Source organism: Asterias rubens, chromosome 5 (assembly GCF_902459465.1).
Source record: "Asterias rubens chromosome 5, eAstRub1.3, whole genome shotgun sequence".
NCBI lineage: Eukaryota > Metazoa > Echinodermata > Asteroidea > Forcipulatida > Asteriidae > Asterias > Asterias rubens.
The window spans coordinates 11,638,969-11,666,313 of NC_047066.1; the positions used below are offsets into that span (position 1 = coordinate 11,638,969).

General features: G+C 38.3%; 1 protein-coding gene across 1 annotated transcript; it reads left to right on the forward strand.

Annotated features, from left to right (window-relative positions):
* Positions 1–1,363: 1,363 nt before the first annotated feature.
* Positions 1,364–23,207, forward strand: LOC117290556 (glutathione hydrolase 1 proenzyme-like). The gene is made up of 11 exons (XM_033771995.1): positions 1,364–1,489; positions 11,225–11,443; positions 13,287–13,510; positions 14,778–14,970; positions 15,933–16,093; positions 17,483–17,629; positions 18,293–18,429; positions 19,046–19,230; positions 20,639–20,879; positions 21,744–21,857; positions 22,588–23,207. The coding sequence occupies exons 1-11, from the start codon at positions 1,422–1,424 to the stop codon at positions 22,732–22,734; spliced, it is 1,836 nt and encodes a 611-aa protein (XP_033627886.1). The 5' UTR covers positions 1,364–1,421; the 3' UTR covers positions 22,735–23,207.
* Positions 23,208–27,345: the final 4,138 nt, after the last annotated feature.

Genomic DNA, 27,345 nt, shown 5'->3' on the forward strand with positions numbered 1-27,345 from the left:
TTGTTATTCTTCTCTCTTTCTCATGCGTCTTCGGATGTGGTACTTCTGTCCAAGAGGAGAATAGTGGGTTTCAGCATGTAACAAATAAAAATTACGGCACTTTTTACCCGGCACCCTAGCTGCCAGGTAAAGTGCCGTAAGTTTTACAAACTACCCTTTCAATGCACAATTTGCAAAACTTCCACCGTGAAATTTACGGCACTTTACCTGGCACCCTAGCTGCCAGGTAAAGTGCCGTAAATTTTACGGATATTTTGTACAACGTTGGATTGTTTTGTGTGGTAGAGGCCTATAAGTTGTTTTCCAATTTATATGTAAAACACACGCATACACAAACTCACTGAAAACCAGTGACTAAGCAAAGTCCGCTTTATACACACACATCGCTACCCAAAAATGGCATATCAACCCAATAATATGACCTTGAATATTATTTACCTACTGCGACCGCCCTGTACGCTCAACCACTAATCGCCGCACTCTAAACACGATAAAAGTCAATTTATTTACTAAAAACACGGCAATGAATAATTATTTGCATAAGACACAATACTGTACACGCTTTATTTAAGCACACCCGTGTACAGTTTTGGCTGATAGTGACATGGTATTCGGTGGTTGTTTTTTTAAATAAAATTTGATTATTGTCCAACAAAAACACTGTCATCTCAGATAGAACCACGAGGATAGAGGACAGACTATGCGTTGGACCCTTTTCTGTGCGTGTGGTTGCATCATTTAAACACTTGTGTCATCTCAGATAGAACCACGAGGATAGAGGACAGATTATGCGTTGGACCCTTTTCTGTGCATGTGGTTGCATCATTTTGAAGACGTGTGCCTGCTATCTGACCTTTGCACTCCAACCCCTTAAGACTGGGGATATTTAAGTTTCCGAGTCACACGAATCAACCATGGTTATCTGAAAGTGGGGGACGTTCCAACTTCTGCTATCCTAGGCTACCTCCATTCACGAACAATGCACGTACAGACAAAGTTTTAGTGGAGTCAAAGATCGTTTAACAGCAACACCACACCCGTAGCAACGCTCTTGAACAGATAGATACACCATAAAGCAATTCACGTGTTCCCTGATGAGTTGCTCTTTTGTATTATCATCTAGAAGTTTCGTGTGACAGAACCACTTGGCACCACTGGTGTCGTTTCACTGGTGTTATCTCCAGGCCATTGTACAGCGACGAGCACCAGTTCGCCGAAGTCGGGCTACCCGTGAGTGGTTGATTGTTTATCTGGCATTTCTAATCTCTCTTCACACAAAGGCTTTGAAGAAAGCTGGGTCCGGATATCAAAGGCGTGCCACCTCCATCCACTGTGAAACACCCCCGTCGTGCATTCAGGTTATTGATGCCCGGTCCAAGCGATTCATGAACTTCTATTATACTTCTTAAAATCATTTTAAAATGGAGACTGAAAACGGGAAATCCACACAGCAGTTGACGATTGAGATTGAGGGGGTTCAAGATAAAGGGTAAGAATGAAACATTTAGTGAATATGATTATTAGGCTGGCTCAATCGATGTCGGTAACTTCGTACCCAAGTCATTTCGACGACCCAGTCATTTCGTACCTCAATGTTGTCTGACTCTGACTGATGTGGCCGGTCTACATCATCTTTCAGGTGGACATCGACATCGATTATATCAAAAACGACTTGCAGGAAGATCAAAATAAAAAGTTCCTCTTCAACCTTTGTTCAATGATCATGGACTCATATTATGCTTTCGTTGTCTTTAATGCATGGAGGTGGTAGAATAATTCTACCTCCATGCTCAATCAACGAAGCACTGTTCGTTCTGAGACAGTATCCCCTTCAGGTTCAAACGGTTTTGATAAATCTTTACCAAAAACATTCATTTGATGATGAGGAAACGACTCTTGCTTGAATCATTCTTCATATTTCTAATATGGGTCGATTACAAGTTTTGGTTTCCGTGATGAATGCTGCGGCCAGAAATACGGTTGATATAACGGCTGTCGTCTTCGCTAAACTTGGATGGGTACGACCTTTTTGATGACAATACCGAAACAGTGACTCTGTTGTTTTCTCTCTAAGTAGCCATTTTAATCCCGAATTTGATTTCGAGACCTCAGATTTAGAATTTGAGGTCTCGAAATAAAGCATCTGAATACACACAACTTCGTGTGACAATGGTGTTTTTTCTTTCACTAGTATTATCTCGCAACTTCGATGACCGATTGAGCTCAAATTTTCAGAGGTTGTTATTTTATGCATAAGTTGAGATACTCCAACTGTGAAGGCTAGTCTATTACAATTACCAATAGTGTACAGTGTCTTTAAAGACCTGCTTGAACGAAAATGTCAAATCGTGAACTTTGCTGAATTCCATTTAAAATGTTTTCAATGAATAAGGAAATCGAGTCATATGATTATAAATAGATTTTGATTGTGTAAAAAAACAATCATTTTGAATACCCTTATCCAGTGCTTTTCTGAGAGATTTGCGAAAAGCCCCGTTACGTAATCACTCTTAAAACGTCATAGTTAGGAGCTCCAATTTGTAAAGCCGCTTTGTTGCAGCGTGGAGGTATAACAAAGCAAACTCCCACAATGACGTCAGCGGCATTGTCCTTTGGCGCGCGCTCTCAACGGCAGAAGTGTTTTTAGTTTTTCAAAACCTTTCGGTTGGGGCCTGATTTTTTAATCGATAATTACGAAAAACTCAGAAGTGTAAACATATCAAAATTACATTAAAATGGTCAACAAGTGCATTATAAACAAGTCTAAATACCATTTCCGTTAAAAACCTTCCGCTCAGGTAGCTGTTTAACAAAAATGTTCGGTTGGTGCAGTCTGCAATGTTTTTTTTTTCTTTTCATTTTGACATTTTCTTCATTTTTCATATTGTGCTTAAACCACTGCATCCATGGAATGTACACCAGATTTCAATATTTACAGATGATTTTTTGGGAAAGGTATACACATTTTGTATAATAAAAAATAATAAATTACTGTAAAGCGCATAATGGCACTATCTCGGAGAGTCTCTATGCGCTGACGCGGTTGTGATTCTTATGGTATAAAACTTACTGATAGAAGTACAACAATTTTCGATAGTATAAAACATATCTGAAACCATTTCACTTCGAAGGTATAGGTGGATATAGAAATAATATAATTTGTTGTCCTAAAAAAATTGAGTCTGAGAGAGTTACTGTCATCAGATACGTTTCTTTGGTAGTATGTATTCAAATTACGGGTTAATCTTTCAAACGTGGACATAACCGCTCCGGATGTTCGGTAATGGTCTCAAAACGCGACCACATTGAAATATTATGCTTTAAAGACAGTGATGGACACTATTGGTAATTGTCAAAGATTAGTCTTCAAAGTTGGTGAATCTCAACATATGCATAAAATGACACCCCTGTGAAAATTTGAGCTCAATCGGTCGTCGAAGTTGCGAGATGATATTGAAAGAAAAAACACCCTTGTCACACGAAGTTGTGTGCTTTCTGATGCTTGATTTCGAGACCTCAAATTCTAAACTTGAGGTCCCGAAATTAAATTCGTGGAAAATCACTTCTTTCTCGAAAACTACGTCACTTCAGAGGGAGCTGTTTCTCACAATGTTTTGTACTCTCAACCTCTCCCCATTACTTGTAATCAAGACAGGTTTTATGATGATAATTATTTTGAGTAATTACCAATAGTGTCCACTGCCTTTAATTGTGCACATATACATTATCCCACGGTTAAAACCATCGAACGGTTCCATAAACGAAAGGCACAATTTCCCTTTAATATAGTAAACAAAAAACAATTTCTCGCAATGAAACACCGCAACCTTTTCGTAAAAAGCAGTTAGGTTGCAGTACTGAACGTGTACCGCCCGGTAAAGCTCTGCCTGGATTTCAACATAATGATTGTAAAAGTTATTTTCCAGGAAATGTCTTGCACTTTATCTCATCCAACGTTTATCTTCACGCTATGGAATTACTGGAACTGCCCTTAACTGGTTCTCTTCTTATCTGAACAACATAACCCAGCATGTTCTCATCAACAATGTTAAATCAGATCGTCATCATCTCTGGTGTGGTGTTCCACAAGGTTGAGTAGCTGGGCCACTTGAATTTATATTGTTCAGTGCACCCTTGCAAGACCTCATTGCTGCCCATGGTATTTCTAGTGTTGCTTACGCTGACGACACCCAGCTTTACATTACATTTGATCCAGCTGATCGCGCTTCTGCCATTGCAAAAAATGAAGTGTGCATTCAAGATGTCAAATCTTGGGCGTTGTCTAGTAAACTTGCTTTGAATGACTCAAAAACTGAGATTTTATTTTTGAGATCTCGTTTCGCAAAAAAGATTTCGCCGCCAACAATTCAAATTGCCCAGTCTGTCATTGAACCATCTGAATTTGCCCGTAACCTCTGTGTTATTATGGATTCATCATTGTGCATGAGTAGACATTGTGATAATGTTTGCATCATTGTGCATGAGTAGACATTGTGATAATGTTTGCAAAGGAGCTCTCATGGCTATTAGGAAAATATCACACATTCGCCGCTACCTGGATGAAGCAACTACTCTTCGTCTTGTTCATGCCTTCGTCACTACTAGACTTGATTCTTGCAATTCACTTCTGTATGGACTCCCCGATAAAGATCTTGCTAAAATTCAACGTGTACAGAACACTGCTGCTCGCCTCGTTTCTTGTCTGCCTCGTTCTCACCATATTACACCTGTACTAATGCAATTGCATTGGCTCCCAGTTAAGTTTCGAACAGTTTACAAAATTCTTCTGTTAACTTTCAAGGCTCAAACATGTCAATCTCCTGCTTATTTATCTGAACTTGTTCATCATTATTCCCCTACTCGGACTTTACGATCATCTCAACAGTCATTGCTTTCTGCAACTAGAGCTTCTTCCATTTTTTATGGCCACAGATCTTTTTCTTACGCCGCACCGTTTCTTTGGAATAGTCTTCCTGTGCATATTCGCCAAGCTAATACTTTACAATGTTTTAAGTCCTTGTTAAAAACTCATTTGTTTAAAGCTTCTTTTTTGTAATTTGCCTATTTGTATCTTGTATCTTTCTCTAATTGTTTATTTTATTGTTTCTTTAATGCGCTTAGAGGCTTTTGCATTAGGCGCTTTACAAATGTCTTATTATTATTAGCTGTTCCGACCTACCGTCGGAACAGGTGTTGTTTTCGTCGAGATTTTTATTATTTTTATTTATTATTCTTTGTTTCCGCCTAAAACCCCATAGCGTTTGTACAGCGTTTTTGTTCAGGCCCCTACTCCTAAAGTATGAGGATAAAATATTTAAATCATATATCAAATTGAAGCTTAGAACATAAGTTTTACTCTAACAAAAAAGTGTAAAAATTCTTCATTAATTAACCACGTGGTCTTCATTTGAACTTTTTAATTTGTAATTTTGATGCAGTCATGTTATTGTGAAACATTCTCTTTGGTTATACAACACAGTATGTACCTCAATGAGTTGTTGACTTCTTGAGAGGAGTCTATACTATTTTGTTTTCTACCCGCGTTCTGGACACATTACTCTGTACACGCACAAAGTACGGAGGTTTGGGATTTTCGTTAGAACGTGCGTTAAATTGTCCTTGTTTTTCTAACCGCGTTCTGGACCAATTACTCTGTGCATGGGTTTTCGTTAAAACGAACGTGCGTAATTAGATATGGGTTTTTGACGACATCGACGTCGTCGTCAAAAACCCCCTTAAGGCAATCTAATACTACATTTAAACCCTACTTAACAGTTATAAAATATTACTTGCTGTGGTGTTGTAGTTTTTGAGAAATGAGTGAAAAAATGTCAAATTTAGACTCCGATGTGTTTTCTTCGTGGACGAACGTGCGTAGTTGAAAAAAAAACCTAAAGGCATCAAATACTACATTTCAACCCTACTTAATAGTTAAAGGCGTTAGCAGTTCATATTTAGTGACAATGTTCGCAAAATCATGACACGAGAATTATTTCGCCGGATCATAATCCCCTCTGTTGAACAGGTTCCTTCAGAAAAATAGTTGTAGAGTTAGAAAATAATATATCTAGCGAGACCACACCACTTCCAGAATGGGAAACAACTCTTGTTTTCGAGGGGTCGCAATTAATACGCCCATTGATCTCTTAAATAAACAGTGACTGTCTGTTTCCTCTAGTACAGTAGTACTGGTAGCGTAGTGTTATGGTAGGCTATAGCCGGGGGTGTGATTATAAACAGTTTATTATTTAGTTTATGTATAAGGTAGAAGGCACAACAGTAATTGCCTCTGTTCTCCGGTATGGTCAGTAGTCTCATGACAACACTTCCAAAATGGCCCCATAATCAGTGGTATTTCTACCTCCATTGTTGTACGTCCCTTCTCTTAAAGGCACTGGACACCTTTAGTAATTACTCAAAATAATTGTAATAGCATAAAAAAATACTTGGTAACGAGCAAAACATTGTGAGAAACGGCTCCCTCTGAAGTAACGTAGTCTTTGCTCTGGAATTCAAGCATCTGAAAGCACACAACTTGTGCGACAAGTGTGTTTTTTCTTCCATTATTATCTAAACTTCGACGACCAATTCAGTTCAAATTTTCACGGTTTTGTTATTTTAACACCAAGTGAAAAGACAATAAGTATTTGACAATAAGGTGTCCAGTGCCTTTCATTCGATGATCACACAGCGTCAACCGCACACTCCTAGACTTGCCACAGTCCGAGCTGGACAATCTAAGTTGGGGCCTGAATATCATCCCATTACAATTCTTGTGAAATTGTGTCTTTAAAAATGTAGCCTGTAATACTTGGGCAAGTTTAAAGTTGCATACCGGAGCATGGGTGTATATCCAGAGTTTCACACCACAGTGTTATGAAAACGTCCATAAAGTAAAAAAGCCACAACAATGCAAACTTAACATAATTTAGGATGATTAATACCTGTTTCTTCTATAAAGCAATAATTTTTTGTGGTGAGCAAGTTCTTGTGCCTACGAGCTTTATGGAATTGGGCACTGGTGCTTTAAATCCATGGACAACTCGATCAAGGGTTCATGACAAAAAACAGTCAGAAAGATCTCCGTATCCTGCCATCACAACCTGCATTTTTACAAATTATCTCATTCCGATTAATTATATACTTATTTAGTCTTTATAACACAATGAAAAGGTTTGGCAGGATACGTAATATAGTACAGCCCCTACTCCATGAGCGCTTGTAAAAATGTGCACCGCATGCAACCACTGCAGGAACGTTTCTTTCCTGGCTAAAATAATTTCATTGTGATTCAGAAAATGGCCTTATTCGTACCAGTGGTCGTGCATTTCTTATGGTTAGATAGGTCAATCCTTTAAAGGCAGTGGACACTATTGGTAATTACTCAAAATAATTATTAGCATAAAACCTTTCTTGGTAACGAGTAATGGGGAGAACTTGATAGTATAAAACATTGTGAGAAACGGCTCCCTCTGAAGTGCCATAGTTTTCGAGAAAGAGGTAATTTTCCACGAATTTGATTTCGAGACCTCAGATTTAGGACTTGAGGTCTCGAAATCAACCATCTAAACAGGCTAGTCTTTGACAATTACCAATAGTGTCCACTGCCTTTGAGCCATCATGATATGTGCACCATTGTTCAAGTCAACATGCTGGAACACCATATTATTGACCCTGCAATCTGCAATCTGTACTTTCGACTCATATGGGTTTGTGTGTCGTTAGAAAACGCTGTACAATAAACGTCACCCGGTAAAAAACATGACGACGACGACGACGGAGTGTGCTGATGACACTGACACTGACAAGGAATGGGACGAAGAAACAGGTCCCCTTATCGTCAAGGAAAAGGGCCGAAAGGTTAGGCGTGCTGCAGCTGTGTAAGTCTTTCCACTACGTGACTATAAATATTCCTGTTTATAGCTATCGGGTTCCAACCCATGTTAAAATACAAAAACAGTGTTTGCTCAAGCTTAATTCAGTTGATATACGTTTAGTCAACACAAATTTGTTCAACGGTTTACGTATACAATGACATTGCAAAATGATCATCATGCGCATTTTCAACGAATCTTCGGGACCTGCATGTCTTTCTCACCAAAACTAATTCACATTGTCATGACTCGTGATTATTGAGGTCTCGATTCCTATATTGACTTTTACCCTTCATTTGACCCCAAAACAGACCGCGAGGGAGTGACGACGGGTACCAATACAGCACCTCTAGCCGCAGCATTCGCGAAAGAACACCACGGAAATGTGAATAATAGGGTGCGTTCGTTTAGCTTCCCCAGGTCGACCCCGGCGTGTGGTTGGTTTTTTTTTGTTCCAGGACGTACGTGTGCAGATAATAACCCACGTTCGTCCTAGAAAAAAAAACCGTTACACACCGGGGTCGACCCAGGGAAGCTAAACGAACGCACCCATTATCACTGATGAGGGGTCTGTCGTAATATTTTTTTTTTAACTGGGGGGGGGTGGGCACTTGGATAACCTTCTTTATGGGCACCACCACTTTTTCACTCAATTTTACACAAAGGGATACTCGGACTGTAGTCGTGAGAGCATTAGTCTCGTGGGGCCAGCACTCTCGCGAGAATACCGCGGGAATCGCGGGGAGATTCGGAATCTAGAGTCGCAACGCTATCACCGCGACAGATTTTAACGACTTGTCCACAAGTCTAGGCTCGTTAGGTTTGAGCTGTGTTTTGATACTCAACTACTGAACCTACTCCATACGGTCCAAGCTACCTCTAAGGTTCAAGGGTCTAACCATTGGTACTTGCTCTATGATGGTACTTGATAGTTGGTATTTATGGTATGTTTATGGAAGCAGAAAGGTAGTTAGGCGTTTCCAGAGTCGATGTGCACATTGCACAAAGGTGACGACAATGTATGTGTTGATATATTTACCTGTCAAATCACATATTCTCGTAGTGTTTCTCGAAAGAACCGACCCCAATCAAACAATGGGGGTAAACCGATCACAAATGTATGGGTAGATCGGTTATCACTTTTCCATCTATTCCTCGCTTGTTTGGTTAATAATCACCCTAACGATCACCCTAACGATCACACAAATTGGTTGGGAGCTGCTAAGTGACTCGTGTGAACTGCGTGTAACCCTAGCTTAATTGACGTATGCAACCGTGGGTGGTAAATGTTATTTTGTTTATTAAAAATACAAATAAATCCCCAAATCCCCAAGTTCCCCTTACCATGTTCTAACGAAAGCATGCGCTCTTTAAATCTTATATACAAAGAGTACAAAGCCATTATGTCCATTTCCTTCGTGGTCAATATTGTTCCACAAAACATTGGAGGCCCGTTGGGGGCAAATGTTGACACAACACCAGCCAAACCAACTTTTACGGTTCCATTCCGATAGGCCAACCACCATGGGCATACCTACCGGCCGAAGAAAACGATTCATGGATTAATCCTTTCTTAGATCCGAAGATTCATAGTAATTCATTATGGAGTAAGCCTATTTGCCCATCTTTGACAGCTGTTAAGATAGAAGAAACGATGTATGGCGTCTGTAAATTAGAGCATAGGTCTTCCGAATTTTGTTCGAGACCTCTGTCAGTGTCCGAAGAGGTGGTCGGTGTCGCATGCAATTATGTCCTCTATGCAACAATATCCGGAGGACATGATTGCATGACGGTTTTGTATATGCAATCGTGTCCGCCCGGACGCTGATGCATAATGCAATTGTGTCCGCCCAGACACATTTGCATATGCAGTTGTGTCCGCCCCCGTGCAAAACTGTCCTTGTAGTAAATGAAACGCCCTTGGTCGAAGGAACAAGTTCGCCAAGCACACAAACGCTCGTTTCCACAGTCCCACATACACCGCTATTCCACACACCGCTACAGCGCGCCCACAATCCTTGCCCGTGGGTAGCCTAGAAGCAAGATCCATGCATGGAAGTCACCCGGATTATCATGGGTACCAGACAACATATCCGGCCTTTTTATTGAAATTTTGATTTTTAGGTTGTAATTAGGCACCGGGGATGTGAACAATTTAAATGTGAATAAGAGCAAGAGAACAAGCACGAGATAAACAGTGTTCCAACGGCGCGAGTATCTTAATTAGATTACCGTTAAACGCAGTGGACACTATTGGTAATTAGTCAAAATCATGTTTAGCATAAAACCTTTCTTGATTACGAGTAATGTGGAGACGTTCATAGTATAAAACATTGTGAGAAACAGCTCCCTCTGAAGTGACGTAGTTTTTAAGAAAGAAGTAATTTTTCACAAGTTTGATTTCGAGACCTCAGATTGAAAGTCTCGAAACCAAACATCTGAAAGCACACAACTTCGTGTGACCATGGTGCGACAAGGGTGTTTTTTCTTTCGATATTATCTCTCAACTTCGACGACCGATTGAGCTAAAATTTTCACAGGTTTGTTATTTTGTGCATATTTATGTTGAGATACACCAAGTGAGAAGACTGGTCTTTGACAATTGCCAATAGTGTCCAGTGTCTTTAAATCAAAGAAATAAGAACAGCCGGTAACACGGTGTGTCTACCGTAGGTCAGTGGTCCCCCCCCCCCCCTCTGTGATCCTGGTTCCCGCCCCGGCTAAGGCCACATCCTATGTGTGTTGAGTTGTTGTGCAACAATGTGATTTCTTCTTGTGCAACAGGTTTTTTTTTCCGCCAGCAAGGCTCTCTGTTTTTTTCATCCTTCGGATAGGGCTCCGTGGTCCTTGAATGTGGTCACATGCTTACGGGTGGACCACATTGTAGCTGCGTAGCTCGCCATTCAGCTTCTCAGCTGTGAGCAAGAATACAATAGCTCACAAGTTATACATTATAGTCCGATGTCATTTATAAATGCTATATCTTATCTTGGTTCACAGATTTACAACACCAGTGGCATGAAGTTGCAGCTCAGTTAACGATAACGTCGTTAAGCAAAGGTTATAATAGTGCCATACAAACATCACCACGCAAGGCTGTACTTTATCTTAATTCCACGACCGCTACCAATTTTACACCTTCAAGATTACACATTTTTTCCTCTTAATGAGTTGGGGTGGTTCTGTAAAGAACCATGGGTTTCAACTCGACGTTTCGATCAGTATGCTCTGATCGTCTTCTTGGGATTAGTCATTACATGGTGTTACCGCAAACCTTTCCATATCGCATTTCCACCATGCAACGTTTCAAATCCTACATTTTTCCTGTTTGTTTTGTATTACCCCTCCAGAAGAAGCGTTGTACGGAAATGGCAGCTCGCCTTTGGTTGCTTGTTTTTTGTGGCAGCAGCAGCTGCAGTAACTTTGGGATTACTTTACTACTATAAAGACAAAGATGACGTCATCATCAAAATCACCGATGCACCGACACCAGAGGGTCCGAGTGGTCAATATCAATACGCCAAGGCAGCTGTGGCTGCCGATGCTGGAGCATGCTCAGAAATAGGAAGGTATAGCTCGACTACGTAATAGGCCGAGTAAAAAAAAGAAACATAGCGTCCCCGCCCGCTTCATTTTTAGAGGCCGCCTCCTTTTTATTTTATTTTCTATTTTAATTTTTTTATGCACATTTTCTTTTCTTTTTTATTTTTTTAATTTTTTTATTATGAAAAAGGGTTATTTTAAAAGATCTCAGCTAAAAACAATCTGACTGTCTTGTCTGAATGTCTTGACCAAAAGGTTTCATTTATGTATTGTGTGTTTAAGCAGAAGACAAAACAATGGATATTTGACATAAAAAAAAATGGCGGCCATCTTGAAATAAAAAGCCCATCCTCCTTCCTTTTTTGAGAAACCCGGACGCTAAACATGTTTCTTTTTTGACTCGGCCATAAGTTTAATTTTTTATTTTGTTTGCTTTCTTTTAAGGAGTGCCCCGTGAAAAACAAGCATAATATCCCATAAGGATAGCCAAGTGCTTATTTCAACAGACAATTCCACGATAAAAAAAAACAAGAAGAAAAGAAAGGAACTAATGCATTATTGGACTATGCCTCACTCACTAGTATACAAAAATTGACTGCTTCGAGTGCTATGGTTAAAACTATGACTCCCGAAGTGATCCCCGGAGCGTTCTATTTTCCCGAGGCGAAGCCGAGGGAAAATAGAACGCTACGGGGATCACCTGAATGCTACAATCCACGGACGACGCGAATACAGATTGCAAACACTTTTACTGTGCTGCATGTAGTGTCGTGCAATCCGAAATGGTTACAGACTATTAATTTGTCATCCTCGTACACGCAACGGACGTCTGGGTACTGCACGCCGTGTGCTAGTCTTCGGACTAGCGCATGGCAAACCGACGCACTATCACACGACCGTCGTCTAGCAAAACTAAGACATGTCATGTGACGCGCTCTAAACCAATGAGCAGGCAGAATACTTGCACGGGGTGTTATAAAAAGTGATGAGAGACACAACAATTAGCATCACACTGCAATCATAATTGCCGTAAAACAGGACATCGCACAACATCGGTTAACAATTTTGTCCAAAGGCCCACACTTCGTGTATTACAACTTATATTTAAAATAACAAACCTGTGAAAATTTAGGCTCAATCGGTCATTGGAGTCGGGAGAAAATAACGGGAAAACACACCCGTTTCCGCACTTTTGGCCGTGTCATGACATGTTTTTAAAAATCCGTTATTCTCGATATCGAGAATTGATAATTATTGTTTAAATGTTTTCTCAAAAAGTAAAGCATTTCAAGGAACAATATTTCAAGGGAAGTCTTTCACCATTACCTTCTGTAAACCCTGTAAGTTATTTGTAAATCTGTGAATGTTTAATTTTGTTTCTGTTCAGAAAGTGTCCAATGGCTTTAAAGTATTGTACAGTTTGATGGCCTTTGCTATTGTTGGCTGGCGTAGTGAATTGACCACACAAAACCAGTTCAATTGCATTGAATGATCAGTTGATATTGGGGTTAATTTATTGGATACAATTGGTAAAAATGTCAAAAACCAGTATTCTCACTTGGTGTGTACACAACTTCAACAGTTAAATTATTTTAGAAAAAAAAAATAGCTGTTGCAACCTGATCACCAACCAAAAGTAGGTATAGAATAATGCAAACAATTGTTAATGGCCTGACGTTTCGAACCTCTTTCTAGAAATGAAGATGTCATAATATATTGCATACATCTTCATTCACAGTGGGTAGAGATTCATGTCATGCCCAAAACCTTGATTTACAAAAGGTATCAAAACCCTTTAAGGTAACTGTTAGCTCTGTTCGAAATCCAGCCAAGGAAAGCAACTAACGTGAAAATGGTTTTCCATTCTAGGGACATGTTGATGAATGGCGGGTCTGCTGCCGATGCTGCCATTGCAGGGCTCCTGTGCGTCGGTCTCCATAATGCGCACAGTGCCGGCATCGGTGGTGGTTTCTTCATGATGCACCATAACGCTAGGACCGGAACCACCGAAATGCTGGATGCCAGGGAAGTAGCTCCATCGGCTGCCACAGAAGATATGTTTGCCGACGAAGCTCCTGACGCATCTCTATTTGGTGAGTGTACATGTATTTATACAAACCCCCATAGACCTTATCGCAAATACTTGGTACGCGCACAATAGACGTGGAATGAGGTGCATGCTGGTTCAGTTATCTATCAAATTTGATCACTAGCTAGACCAGCATGCACCTCATTCGACAGTTTCCGCGTTTGCAATGGTATTTGCGAAAAGGTCTATTTTGACCCTCTGCTCTGACGTCATAATACGTGGACACACTCTGCCCATGGTCTGCCATTTTGGGGGAATTCGAAATACATGTAAAGCATGCGCGTCTTAATATCTAGCCGAAATGGGGCAACCAGGTTTTAGCAGCGTGCCTTCCACTATAAAATAGGGAGAAAACAGAGCGTCGGACTCGTTAATATTTTGTAGACCCTCAAAATATTTTATTTTAGATAGATTTCAGAGCCAACGAAAAGGGATACATGGTAAAAACTTTGCCCAGGTGAACTTCCAGATTTAAAATTTAGTAATTTTTCCCCATCAGATGACACCAATTATCATCGTTGTGTTTGACAAGTTATCGTTTATGAGTGCGGTGTTCCCGTCTTTATTTGTTACAAACACTTATAAATGCCTCTTCTTTTACAACCAATCTTACAAAGGGTGAGCGTTTTACAGATGTATTGCTGTGTACAACTCGGTGCAAGGTGACACGAGTTCGGGAAGTGATTTGAGGAGTTTCGACTCGTGCATTCGACTTTGGGTGAATTTATGGCATTGAAGATAGATAAGAATACAAAGGTGGCCGGCTTAATCTGTGTTCTCTGTCACCATAATAGGACTACTGGATTATTTCTGTTTGGTGATAAAATTGTCGCGAACTTTTATGCAAGTCAATATTTGTACAATATGGAGTGTGTATTATAAGGGCCTAAATGTCTGCGAAAATAAAAATAACTTCTTTCGAATAAAACATTCGCTCTTGTTAAAAAAATAACAACTCTAATTAAAAAACCACCAAAATTAACGGGCTTTTGTATATCCATGCCCTTAAAAACGAATGAATAGTCCTTTTAACTTCTCGTGTAGTTTTTAATCGAATAATTAACGAACCCAAACGAATTGAAATGTTGAATTGAATTGAATCGAATTGAAAATTTGGTAAAACAAAACACATTCTGAAATGGAAGATAGAAGTAGAAGCTGCTCAAAAAAACCTTCTCAAAATTTGCCCTGTGAATAAATCGAGGAAATGCTCTGACCAACGATATCACTTAGAGAGAAGTAAACCTCGTTTTACCTCCCAACTCATGCAGGCGGTTTGGCCATTGGCGTTCCAGGGGAGATAGCAGGCTACTGGCTGGCCCATCAGCGTTATGGGGTCTTAACGTGGCAGGAGCTATTCCAACCATCCATTTTATTAGCTAAGAATGGTTTTCAAGTTCAGAGGGCACTCGCTTCTGCCATTTCAGCTCAAGAGGATGTTATAAAGGCGGACGCCAGCATGAGGTGTGTATAGTTCTGGTCCTTGCTCTATGAGTTCTTGGTTCCCGAAAGGCAGTGGACACTATTGGTAATTACTCAAAATAATCATAAAACCTTTCTAGATTTATGGGGAGAGGTTGAAAGTATAAAACATTGTGAGAAACAGCTCCCTCTGAAGTGACGTAGTTTTCGAGAAAGATGTAAGTTTCCACGAATTTGATTTCGAGACCTCAAGTTTAGAATTTGAGGTCTCGAAATCAACCATGTAAAAGCACACAACTTCGTGTTTACAAGAAATTATTTTCTTTCAGTATTATCTCGCAACTTTGATGACCAATTGAGCTCAAATTTTCACAGGTTTGTTATTTTATGCATATGTTGAGATACAGACTGGTCTTTGACAATTACCAATAGTGTCCACTGTCTTTAAATTATTGTTGGTATTCTTCTTGATTAATGTTTCGTATAAAATAGTTTTTATTTTTATTTATTTTTAAATACATGATAGTTCACGGTTGCACGGGTTTTGACTGGCACACCCCGAGCAAAGATATTTACCGAAAATATTATGAGAACGCCAACATAGTACTATTGATAGCTCAGATGGTAGAGCGCCGGCAAATTTATACGGTAATCGTTTGTTCAAATCGCGCTTTTAGTCAAATTGTGTTTGTTCAATCCTAAATCAAACTCTTGTTATAATTCATTCAAGTTGGTTTGATTATGATCTGGATTATTTTCTCTCAGTTGTTACAAGTGAATTTTAATTTCCAATCGGTTCGGGATTAATTGTCCATTCGGCTTGTTCAAGGCTTCCCTCGGTAATAGTCCAAGAAAGATTTTTTGCTAATAATTAAATTGAGTAATTACCAACAGTGTCCACTGCCTTTAACACTGGTTTGCAGTTTTTGGATCAATTTTAGCTCTTTGTGAAATCGGCCCCTGGTCATTATAACAGCCATTTTCTCCTTTATAATGTGTTACAGTGAGATCTTTCTGAACAGTACAGGCGGCCTACTTCGTGAAGGTGATATGATGACGAGACCTAAACTGGCAGAGACGTACAGGAAAATATCGCTAGAGGGCGGAGATGCTTTCTACCGAGGCGATCTTGCAGACGATATTGTAGCAGATGTTACAGAAAGAGGTTGGAGCTAAATTATAAACCCCTGAGATTAAACAATGGAAATCAGCGCACTACTCTAAGCCAAAAGGTCTTCTTGGGCATCAGTGGGCGCCGTTTTGGGCTTGTGTCATCGTATGTTTATAGGGGTCTATTGATAAACAAACCGCCTTGGTTTGCTAGACCGTCGAACGGTAGAATTCAACCGTGTTAACAGAACTGATGTTGAGACAAAATTCAACATTTTCTGCAACGTGTCAGTAAACAAAATACCAATAATTTTCGAATACAAATCATGTGACATTGTCACAAACTGCGGCCATACGGTTGTGTTTTGCATGTTTGGCTTTCCATGGTTTTCAAACTTCGTTTGGCAAAAACTCGGGCTGTGAGTGACGCGTTTCAGTTGAACGTCTGGTAATCATGCGCAAGGTGCACAACGTCAAAACGTTACGAAGTGTAGTATGGTGCCCACTGCCCAAACAAGCACTTTGTTTGTACGGACAACTAGAACATTTTAGTTAGGACAGTCATGTTCTTTACATTTTAATTGACCAACACGTTGCAACATCAAATGCATTTATCATAATGGTTAACTTTTACTACATGTTTGGATACTTAATTTTTATGCGTTAAAGCCATTGGACACTTTCGGAACAGAAAAACAATTAAAAGTTCACAGATTTACAAACAACTTACAGGGTTTACAGAAGGTAATGGTGAAAGACTTCTCTTGAAATATTATTCCATGATATGCTTTACTTTTTGAGAAAACATTAAAACAATATCAATTCTCGATATCGAGAATTACGGATTTATTTTAAACACATGTCATGACACGGCGAAACGTGCGGAAACAAGGGTGGGTTTTCCCGTTATTTTCTCCCGACTCCGATGACCAATTGAATCAAATACCCTTTGATGTTAACTTCTCAATTTCATTCTCTCACTTTTCTTGGTGTTTCCACTTTCTCAACTTTTGAACCAAAGAAGGTATCAACTTGGGGTTTTAACAGTATGAAAGCGTTATGCTCTTTTCAAAATGTATAATAAAAAAAAAAAAACTATAACCTGGGTCTACAAATGACTCATTTTGCTTGATCGCATCACATTGTTATCTTAGTGGAATGCCCACCTGCATCTCTCTGCCTTTAGTCTCTATAGGTAGAAGCATATTTTCACAGGTTTGTTATTTTATATATAAGTTGTGATACACGAAGTGTGGGCCTTGGACAATACTGTTTACCGAAAGTGTTTAATGGCTTTGAATGCATATTAGGCCTATTAGTTAAATGGTTTGGAAAACGTGCAGGAACAATGCTATCAGTACAATGTTTTTCAATAGAACCAGTCTTTTCGAATCTCTGTTTTTGTATTCCTTCTTAACCATTTTTTATAAATCTAACCTACCAGGTGGTATCATTACGAAAGAGGATCTTGCCCAATACCGATGTAAGAGAAGAACAGCTCTGATGATCGAGGTTGACGATGTTCACATCTACTCACCTCCTCCCCCTGGGAGTGGTGCCGTCTTTTCACTTGCAATGAACATTCTTGAAGGTAAGACCTTTGGCTGATTAGAGTGACGGGTGACTTGTGGTTTTGTTTTGCACTCTAGCCAATGCCAATGCCCGAGGAATATCTGTCCACCGGAGACACTGTCCCCTATAAATTATGGGAAATTAACATGGGCTGGAGGAGTATAAATCAAAAGAGGGTGCAATCAGAAGAAGTTTGTTCACAGGTCGCCAAATGGGGAGGACGAACTTCCACGGGGCTTTGAAACGCTAGGTGGCAGCAGACTCACCGGAAGAAAAATACATTGTGAAGTTTCGAGAATGCAAACACTATTCCTCAATCGATCGAATTCCCTGACAAGTTTGCTGCCACCAATTGTCCGCCAAAGTCTTTATAAACTAACTTGGTGGTTTAATTCTTTCTGAGGGAAGTTTAAGCATAGAAAGTGCATAGTTGCAATTCGAGGCCAATCTTCGGCATTGCTGTTTCACATTGACAATGTGCCCCCCCCCCCCATCTCCAATCGAATCAGACATGTTTAGTAGAGCGGCAACGGGGGCTTCCATGTGTCATATATATATATATGATACAATTTCTATAATCTTTCATTTTTGGAATCACTGCACCCCAGAATGTTTTCCATAATGTTGCTCTCGTTCACCAAGACTGATCAGAATGTCCTTCCTTCACACCTGTTCTGTGTAGGATATAAATTGAGTCCCGCGAGTATGGCCAACACTGAAAATGCGATCTTAACAACGCATCGGATGGTCGAGTCCTTCAAGTTTGCTTATGCTGGACGTTCTTTCCTCGGTGATGAAGACTTTGTGGACGTTAAAGAGGTGAGAAGAATTATTTGAGAGGTTTGTTAATCCATTTTTGGTTAGTCATTCATCTTGATATACAGGTACCCCCCCCCCCCCCCCCATACAAAGAAGAACACCCTATACAGAGGTTCTGCATAGATAAAGAGTAAATTCTGATCTAAGATCGGGATTGTCACTGCTTTGTTTATCGTTGCTTTGCTGTCCTCTTGTTTAAAGGAACTTTAAATAATCGGTATGAACAACAATCGTACAGATCACAGATTTACATAAAACTTACACGGTGTTATGATGATGATAGTAGAAAATATCCCTCTGTAAATGTAATTATTTTGATGTGAAATAAATAAAACTGAATTCCCGTTTGGAGTTTATGGCTCAGTTAGCGTTTTATTAATTCGATGTCATGTTAAAATGTGTAACCATGGCGGATTACATAAAGTGCTTCCACTGCCAGCAATTGTTTCGTTGGCACAACAAATTCTGTATAACGTGCCTTTCAAACAACCTTCCTCTAAGTAAGCGGTATTTTAGCCAATATCAGGATCTTGCTACAACGACAGCCCCCATGTATACATGTTACAATCACGGTTTAGTATAAACATTAGCTAATCTTCATGTTTCCTTGATCCAGTTGGTAGCCAACATGACGTCACAGGCTTATGCCGACTCGCTGCGTGCGCACATTGACGATAACGACAGTCACGATCCTTCCTACTACACATCGTACTTCAACCGGCCAGACAGTGGCACGGCACACTTGTCGGTTGTTGACGGCAATGGGAATGCCGTGTCTGTGACGAGTACAGTCAATACATAGTGAGTATAAAATGGAGATTCCAAGAAGTCGTACAATTGCGTGTTTTTTTCTGTCATTATTCTCCTGCAACTTCGATGACCAATTGAGTCAAATTTTTCACAGATTTGTATTCTTTATGCATATCTTGAGGTACACCAAGTGATAATGCTGGTCTTTGACAATATAATTACCAAAGGTGTGCATTTAAAGCTGTAGTTTTAGTTCTATTAGTTTTGCTCTTTCCAGCGCTTTGATCTCGATGAAAGGGCGCTTTACAAATGCTATGTTGTATGTAATATGTATGACTATGTAAAAGTAACATCGAAATTAAAGGTAGCAATACAAATTTCAACTTTATTTAGTTTATTCATGGCTGATGTTTTTTCACCCGATCTTGTCAATGTTTGAGAGTTTAATATTGGAGGTTGAAGACTGTCAATGGTAATACACCCATCCATCCAACTCGGCCCATAAACCCAGCCCATAAACCAAGCACTTAATCTACAAACAAACCAGGTTCAATTTCTGCAACGGAGCCTGTTCACTTTTTATATAAGGAAATGTTTTCTTACATTAGCATTACCGAAACTGCCACTCCAACAGTTTTTCCTTTCCTAATGGTTTTAGCAATTTTTGCCATGATCATTGATTAATCCACACTTTTTAAAGTCACCTGGAAATATAATTTTTTTTCTTTCAAACATAAGAGTATATGCTTACGAACAATAAAACAATTGTTTGTCACGATTTATATGTTTAAAAAATATATAAAGTTGTTTGGGGGGCTGACTCAGCCTACCCCTTTTGTGACGTCAATCGAGGCAGACTTTGCCTGCAATGCGTATTGTAAACACACGTGCAAAGTACATGTACGTCCAAGTCGTGAGTTGGTACATTTCAAAAAGTGTTTTTCTGCATTCCGCAGCAATACACCTGGTCGGCATTGCCGGGAAAAAAAATAAAAAATTGTGAAACGTACAAACTCAAGACTTGGTCCGTAAATGTACTTTGCAATTGTGTTTACTCTACGCATTACAGGCAAAGTCTGCCTCGACGTCACGAACAGCGCCCTCTCGGGTCGGGGTCTACTCTTAAATTTGTAAATAACATAAGAACTGATTTTTTAAAACCTTAGTTAACTGTTTATTCACATTACGCTCATCAAAACACATGAATTAGTGACATAAGCTTTATTTTGAAAAAAAAAACACTTCCAGGTGACTTTAAACTTTCCGTTCAAAACCTTTCCAAAAGAAGTAAAAGTAGTAACATGAAAACAATGCATTTCCTTTTATTTCGGTAACGTCATGTCTTTTTACAACATTTTGGTCGTCTAGTTTTAAAAGTATGTCATGGTAACATTGGTTTTCCCTTAATTTCTGTATCCATCACGTCTTTTTCCACATTAAATTTGTTATATTTGTCTAGTTTTGGCTCTAAGGTCCGTGGTAATCGAACCGGAATCATATTCAATAATGAGATGGACGACTTCTCGCAACCCAACGCCACAAATTTCTTTGGTCTTCCACCGTCTCCAAGCAATTTCATCCGGCCTGGAAAGCGCCCCATGTCCTCCATGGCTCCAGTTATAGCTATCAGCAAAGATGGAACCATCAGGTTGGTTGTTGGGGCGTCAGGCGGTTCGCGTATCACCACAGGGGTCGCACAGGTAATTATTAAAATCCTTAAAGGCACTGGACACTATTGGTAGTACATGTAATTCAAAATAGTTGTCTGCGTAAAAAAAACTTACTCGGTAACAAGCAATGGACAGCTGTTGATAGTATAACACATTGTGAGAATTGGCTTTCTCTTAAGTGTAGTTTTTTGAAAAAGAAATAATTTCTCACTCAAATAATAAAAGACTTTGGGCATGAAGCCTCTTTTATAGAACCCGCAAGTTTGTGCATTCAGGATGTTTTTTTTCTTCAGATTATGTTGGTGTACACCAAGTGAGATAACTGGTCTTGAACAAAATACACCAAAATGCACAGTGCCTTTCGAGATACGAAACGAAAGGTTTAGACAAAATAAAACACCTGAAAGAAACTCCAGGACTTGGCACCCAGCACGGTGTATTTGTTGACTGGATAACCTCTGCAACGAAGGACTATTGTCGAAGTGGCTAGGCAAACTCTATCAAGGAACACGTTGCCTTGGGTCGGACGAGTTGCTCTTTGAAAAGCGTTTGAAACCGTTTGTTTGACATGCACATGGTTAGAGAGATATTTTAAAGGTAGAATCCACACAAGAGTATCACTCGAAATTTCACCGTTTTCTCTTTGCCTCGCGAACTAATGCGGTCGGCCATTTTATGGAGTCAAAATTTTGACTCCACAAAATGGCCGACCGTGTTTCTTCGCGACGTAAAAGTAAATCGTGCACTTTCAAGGCATGTCTGTGTGGATCGTTATAATCTACTTTTAACTTATCTATCTAACTATTGCATTTCATAACAAACCGCTTCAAACGCTTTCCAAAGACCACCTCGACCGATCCGATGGTTTCTGAAATGACATTATTTTGTTTGCAGGTTTCTGCGGATACATTATGGTTCGGTGACGGCATAAAGGAAGCTATCCAACGCAGACGTCTCCACCACCAGCTTGTGCCAAACAACGTGACGTATGAAGCAGGATACGATCAGGTGAGTGCAAAGATGGAACGTCATTGGCCAATCGATCAACGTTTTGGTCCAATTAAAACAACTGTACTATCTTCTCGTTGTCTACTCATCTTACGGTTCACGTTATTGGTTGAATGTTTATATTTTCTCTTCCGTCTGTCACGTTCATCAATTGCGCACGCCAAAGACCAACCTTTCTTTATAAAAAGAAAATGACTTGTGCATTCTAGGGCATTTCCTGACAGACAAGAAACCACACTTGCCGTGTGGCAAATTACACGTTATATTTCATATTCCACAGAAATTCAAGAGTTTTACAAAATTACAGATGAACAAAGTTTGAAAATGTTTGAAATGTTACTCAATCTTCATATCAACGGACTATGAAATCTGGTGTGAAATGTTTCTTCCATTTGGCTTTGAATGTATAAATCTTGCCTCAGTGTAGTCATTTTTCTTCACAATACTTGCACATAAGGTTTGAATCAATGTAATTGATTAAGTGGTGGGAGACTCCTGAAAGCAAGTTTGTTTGGTTGAGACTCCCGATATTTATGTAACTGGATTAAGGAAGTACTGAGTATTAAGGAACCTAAACAGAATAGAACAACAACTTATTACGTAAACCCACAAGGGAAAACATAACAAACACTAAAGGTAAACACTATTAATTTGTTCTACCGATGCTGTTTTTAAATAATATCTTGTTTACATGTTGAAGTTTCTCGTGAATTCCCCCCATTCTCTATAGGACGTTATTGACGGTTTGAGAGAGAAGGGAAACTTCCCTTACGAGTCCGGTAGTAACTGTGTGGTACAGGGCATACTACGAGATTCAGACGGATTCCTAAATGCATACAGCGACGACCGGAAAGGAGGCTACCCCGCTGGCATTTAGATTACACTCTTTGGGGAAGTTTTGGGGAGTATTTTGAATACTTGTTTTTACTATGGGTTGGCCTATTGGTATTTTTTAAAGCTGTTTTATTATGGAGCTGGCCAATCTTATTTATGTCTTATCTAGGATATTACTACAGTTATTTGAATGGAATTGATTTGAACTGGAAAGGAGACTATTCGACCCGTTTCTTAGACTACACTCACAAGTGGAAATGGCAGGTAAAGACGACTGTAGGTAAGACTAGCCAGCTGGTTTTAAAAATTCTTGCATTAACATCTTAACTTGGGCTCGAATCCCCAACAAGACTGGTTTCAAACTTTCATTTAGAATAATTAAGAATAGTGTACAACAGTGTTTTATTGTCGAGTTTTTCTGTTTGATTCTGTGCTCTAGTGTGAAGAAGTTGTTGAGTTTCCTGATTTGTCTACCATCTGTAAACTTAAATGCACTGGACACTATTAGTAGTTACTCAAAATACATGTAGGTTTTAGTATACAAACTTAGTTGTTAACTATCAATGGAGAGCTGTTGATAGTATAAAACATTGTGAGAAACGGCTTCCTCTGAAGTAGCGTCGTTTTCGAGAAAGAGGTTATTTCTCTCAAACATTCGAACTTGGTTTCGATACCTCAGAAGTTGATGTTGAGGTTTCGAATTCAAGGATCTGAAAGCACACAACTTCGTTTGACAACGGTGTCTTTTCTTCCAATACTATTATCTCGCACCTTCGACGACTAAATGAGTTCAAATTTTCAGAGATTTGTCATTTTCTGCATATGTTGAGATACACAAAGTGAGAGGACCGGTCTTTGACAATTACCAAAGGTGTACATGTCTTTTAAGGATTGGTAAAGCTAACTGAAAGGGTCACAGAGATAGCTATTGTTTTGTGTGATCAACCGTACCGGTATATTTTTGGGATGAATCAGTTGTGCGTCAAGAGAAAGTAGTACAAGAAAACATGCACAATTTTAAGCATGTGCCACAATGCTGTTTTATTTTGGATCTTACACCTGAAATAAGCTGTTGCATTGGGTTTCATTATAATTTGGTTTTCAGATACTGTGACTAATAAAGTAATAATGACTTCTTTAGAGGGACACTGTCACAGGAAATTATGGTTTTAGTTTGAACTCCATGAACAGTATATAAGCTATCAGACATTACAGTAAAGAGTTATGTTTTATTCTGTAGCATACCTTCAGATTAACCCATGAACTTCATGTACACTGGCTTCAATGTTGCAGGTCATGGCGCATGGGCAATAGGTGGCAAAGTGAGGTTGACCTATAGACCTTTCTTTTGTTGATAAACACACCGCCTTGGTTGGCATGGTCGGCCGAATGTTAGTAAATCATTAAATCGTAAAAACAGATCTTTTAACAAAATTCAACATTTTCTTCAAACTTTCAATTAAATAAAATACCTCTCATAATTAGTTGTTTTGTTTTAAACAAAATTAACAAATTTGGTTCATTGTTACAAAAAAATATCGATCTTTTCTTGATTTGCACATATGGCTTTCCATAGTTTTCCAATCTGGGTTGGCAAAAACTCGGGCTGTGACGTTGCAAAAGAAAGGTCTAAAGTCCCCCTAAAGTAATCTTATTCTGCAATGTAATGTTTACTACCCCTGTACAGTGTGTGATATTTTTTAAACATTACTTTGAGAGTAGGAATTTTCGTGAACAGAATTATTATAATAATTTATTTGTAATGAGTTGAGTATAATGCTGTTTAAATTTGTAAGTTTGATGCTTAAGAAAGAATTTAAGTTATAAACATCGAAAACCAGCTCTTATAACTATACATTATAATACGAAGGATTATTCAATTGTCAAGCTTTAAATGTTTTTAGAGACAGTTTTCTTAGCAAAATACCTCGTTTTAGAGGGGCTGTTTCTCAGAGAAAAAAAATGCTTCAGTATGAAAGTGATCCTGTCTTGTTTTACCGAGTAGTGGACAAGTGGAATGTCGCTTTATTTTAGATTAGGATGGTCTTGGGTTCAATTGCAGGCCGCATTGTCTTATATTCTCACAGGAACCCAGTCAAGCATAGAGTAGTTATTAGTGACCACATTAATTTTAAAACAATAAGATACATGTTTGGGTGGCGCTTGGTGGCAGCAGACTTATACTTATTATTATTATTATTATTATTATTATTATTATTATTATTATTATTATTATTATATTATTATTATTATTATTATTATTATTATTATTATTATTATTATTATTATTATTATTATTATTATTATTATTATTATTATTATTATTATTATTATTATTATTATTATTATTATTATTATTATTATTATTATTATTATTATTATTATTATTATTATTATTATTATTATTATTATTATTATTATTATTATTATTATTATTATTATCATTATCATTATCATTATCATTATCATTATCATTATCATTATCATTATCATTATCATTATTATTATTATTATTATTATTATTATTATTATTAATATTATTATTATTATTATTATTATTATTATTATTATTATTATTATTATTATTATTATTATTATTATTATTATTATTATTATTATTATTATTATTATTATTATTATTATTATTAGTATTATTATTATTATTATTATTATTATTATTATTATTATTAGTATTATTATTATTATTATTATTATTTATTCGACCAATACAAGGTACAACAAACAAGTTACAATAGCACAAGACAGAACATTAACGGGGGAAAAAAAATTATAAAAAAGCAAGAGTAAGGAAAATAAATACAGAATTAAATAAAGGAATAAGTATAGGTTAAATTAAATTAACTTAAATAAATTATTTGAAAAAGAAAACAAAAGCAAAAAATAAACACAATAAGAGGGCGGCTGAGGGCGGAGCATGCAGGAGGAAAACAGAACCAAATGGGAACGACAACCAGAAGGGATAAAAAACAAAGACAAATCATGCGGGATACAAAATTATTTGTATACTTTTATTCAAAAAATTACAATATTTTGTAAAATATGCCGCTATATATTTTAAACATTGTTTCAGACACAGAGTTTTAAAAGAACATTCAGGTAGAAAAACTTAGCACGTAAAACCCTATAAGATGACTGTTATTCAATAATTTAGTTTATTATTATCATTTTGATTGCATCATGACACAAATCGTTCGTGTACAAGATTTCTAATTTTACAAAGACAATTCTTTTCCCCAAAAATTATTTGTATACTTTTATTCAAAAAATGACAATATTTTGTAAAATATGCCGCTATATATTTTAAACATTGTTTCAGAAACAGAGTTTTAAAAGAACATTCAGGTAGAAAACAGTTTAATGTTCCCCTTCTGAGGTATGGTAAACACCGGCCGACGAGCGCACTGTTTTGGGTGTCTAGTCAAACTTACCCAAACCAATAGTGCCATTGTTTGTCCACCGTATCTCGATATGGCGCAATGTTTTAGCATGATATTTTGGATATTAAGACGATGTGTATTATTTTCATCAGAAATCTAGGGCGGTGGTGAGGGATCAGTTTTTATTAAAATATGCGCATAATAATAGACCCACCAAGAGTGTCTATACATGTTTACGTCATTGCCCTAGTTTTAGTTATCATTATTGGTAGCACAGTTCAGATATGCATTCGTCATAAAACGTTCCCAGATTTGATTGTTGTTTAAGTGCTCAGTGTGAAGTGTTCTCTTATCAAAAAGATAAACATGATTTGGATATTTTTTGTCAGTGTATCAATTTAAGAGAGCGGTTTCGTGTGTGTGGCTTTCAACAATGTCTAAAGTCTAGTTTACTTTAATGGGTTGGCCAAGTGTCGTGAGAGTTCGGTTGACGGGCACTGATTGAAATAAAAAAAAACATGTACACAACATTGTTGCGGTAAATTGTATTAAAAGTATTAAAAGGTTACAGAAGTTTTTCGCGTTTAGTAGTCTGTTGCTTCAAGACCTAGTGTTTTTCTTTGGGAACAGTTTAACTACATAGAGGGCGCTGTGCATGAAAACTGTGTGAGGAAATTCGATGATTGGCTGTGGATATGGTCAGGGCCCAATTTCATAAAGCCTGTAAGCACAAAAACTTGCTCAGCAGATACAAATAGAAACAGTTTACCAAACAAAACACATTAAGTTTACATTGCTGTGACTGCGATGCGCTTAACTCAAATTTTGCTCAGCAAAGAAATTTGTTGTAACTGCTGATGACCACTTAGATTTTGCCTAGCAAAGAAATATCTTGTAACTGATGCCCCACACAAAAGATTTACTTTTATAGCAAAGAAATTTGTCAACATTATTTTCTTAATGAAGATGGACCAAGTTCCCTAGAAATCACCCTCGTGTGTGTGTTACGTTATTGATGAAGTCAACGCTGCAGCAGTTGCTGAATCTTTTCGAAACCGCGGGTTTGGGCTTTGGTTTGGGCTTTGGTTTAGGCTCCGGTATAGGGGTCTCGATCCACCGGAAAGCATGTTATTTCGGTATGAGGGTTTCAAAACAGCCGGACGGAACCTAAGCCGCAGCCAAGACCATTTAAAAGATGAGCCAAAATCACCCATCAGGTCTTCAGAAATTTCCTTCCAGCAGAGTGAAGTGCAAAC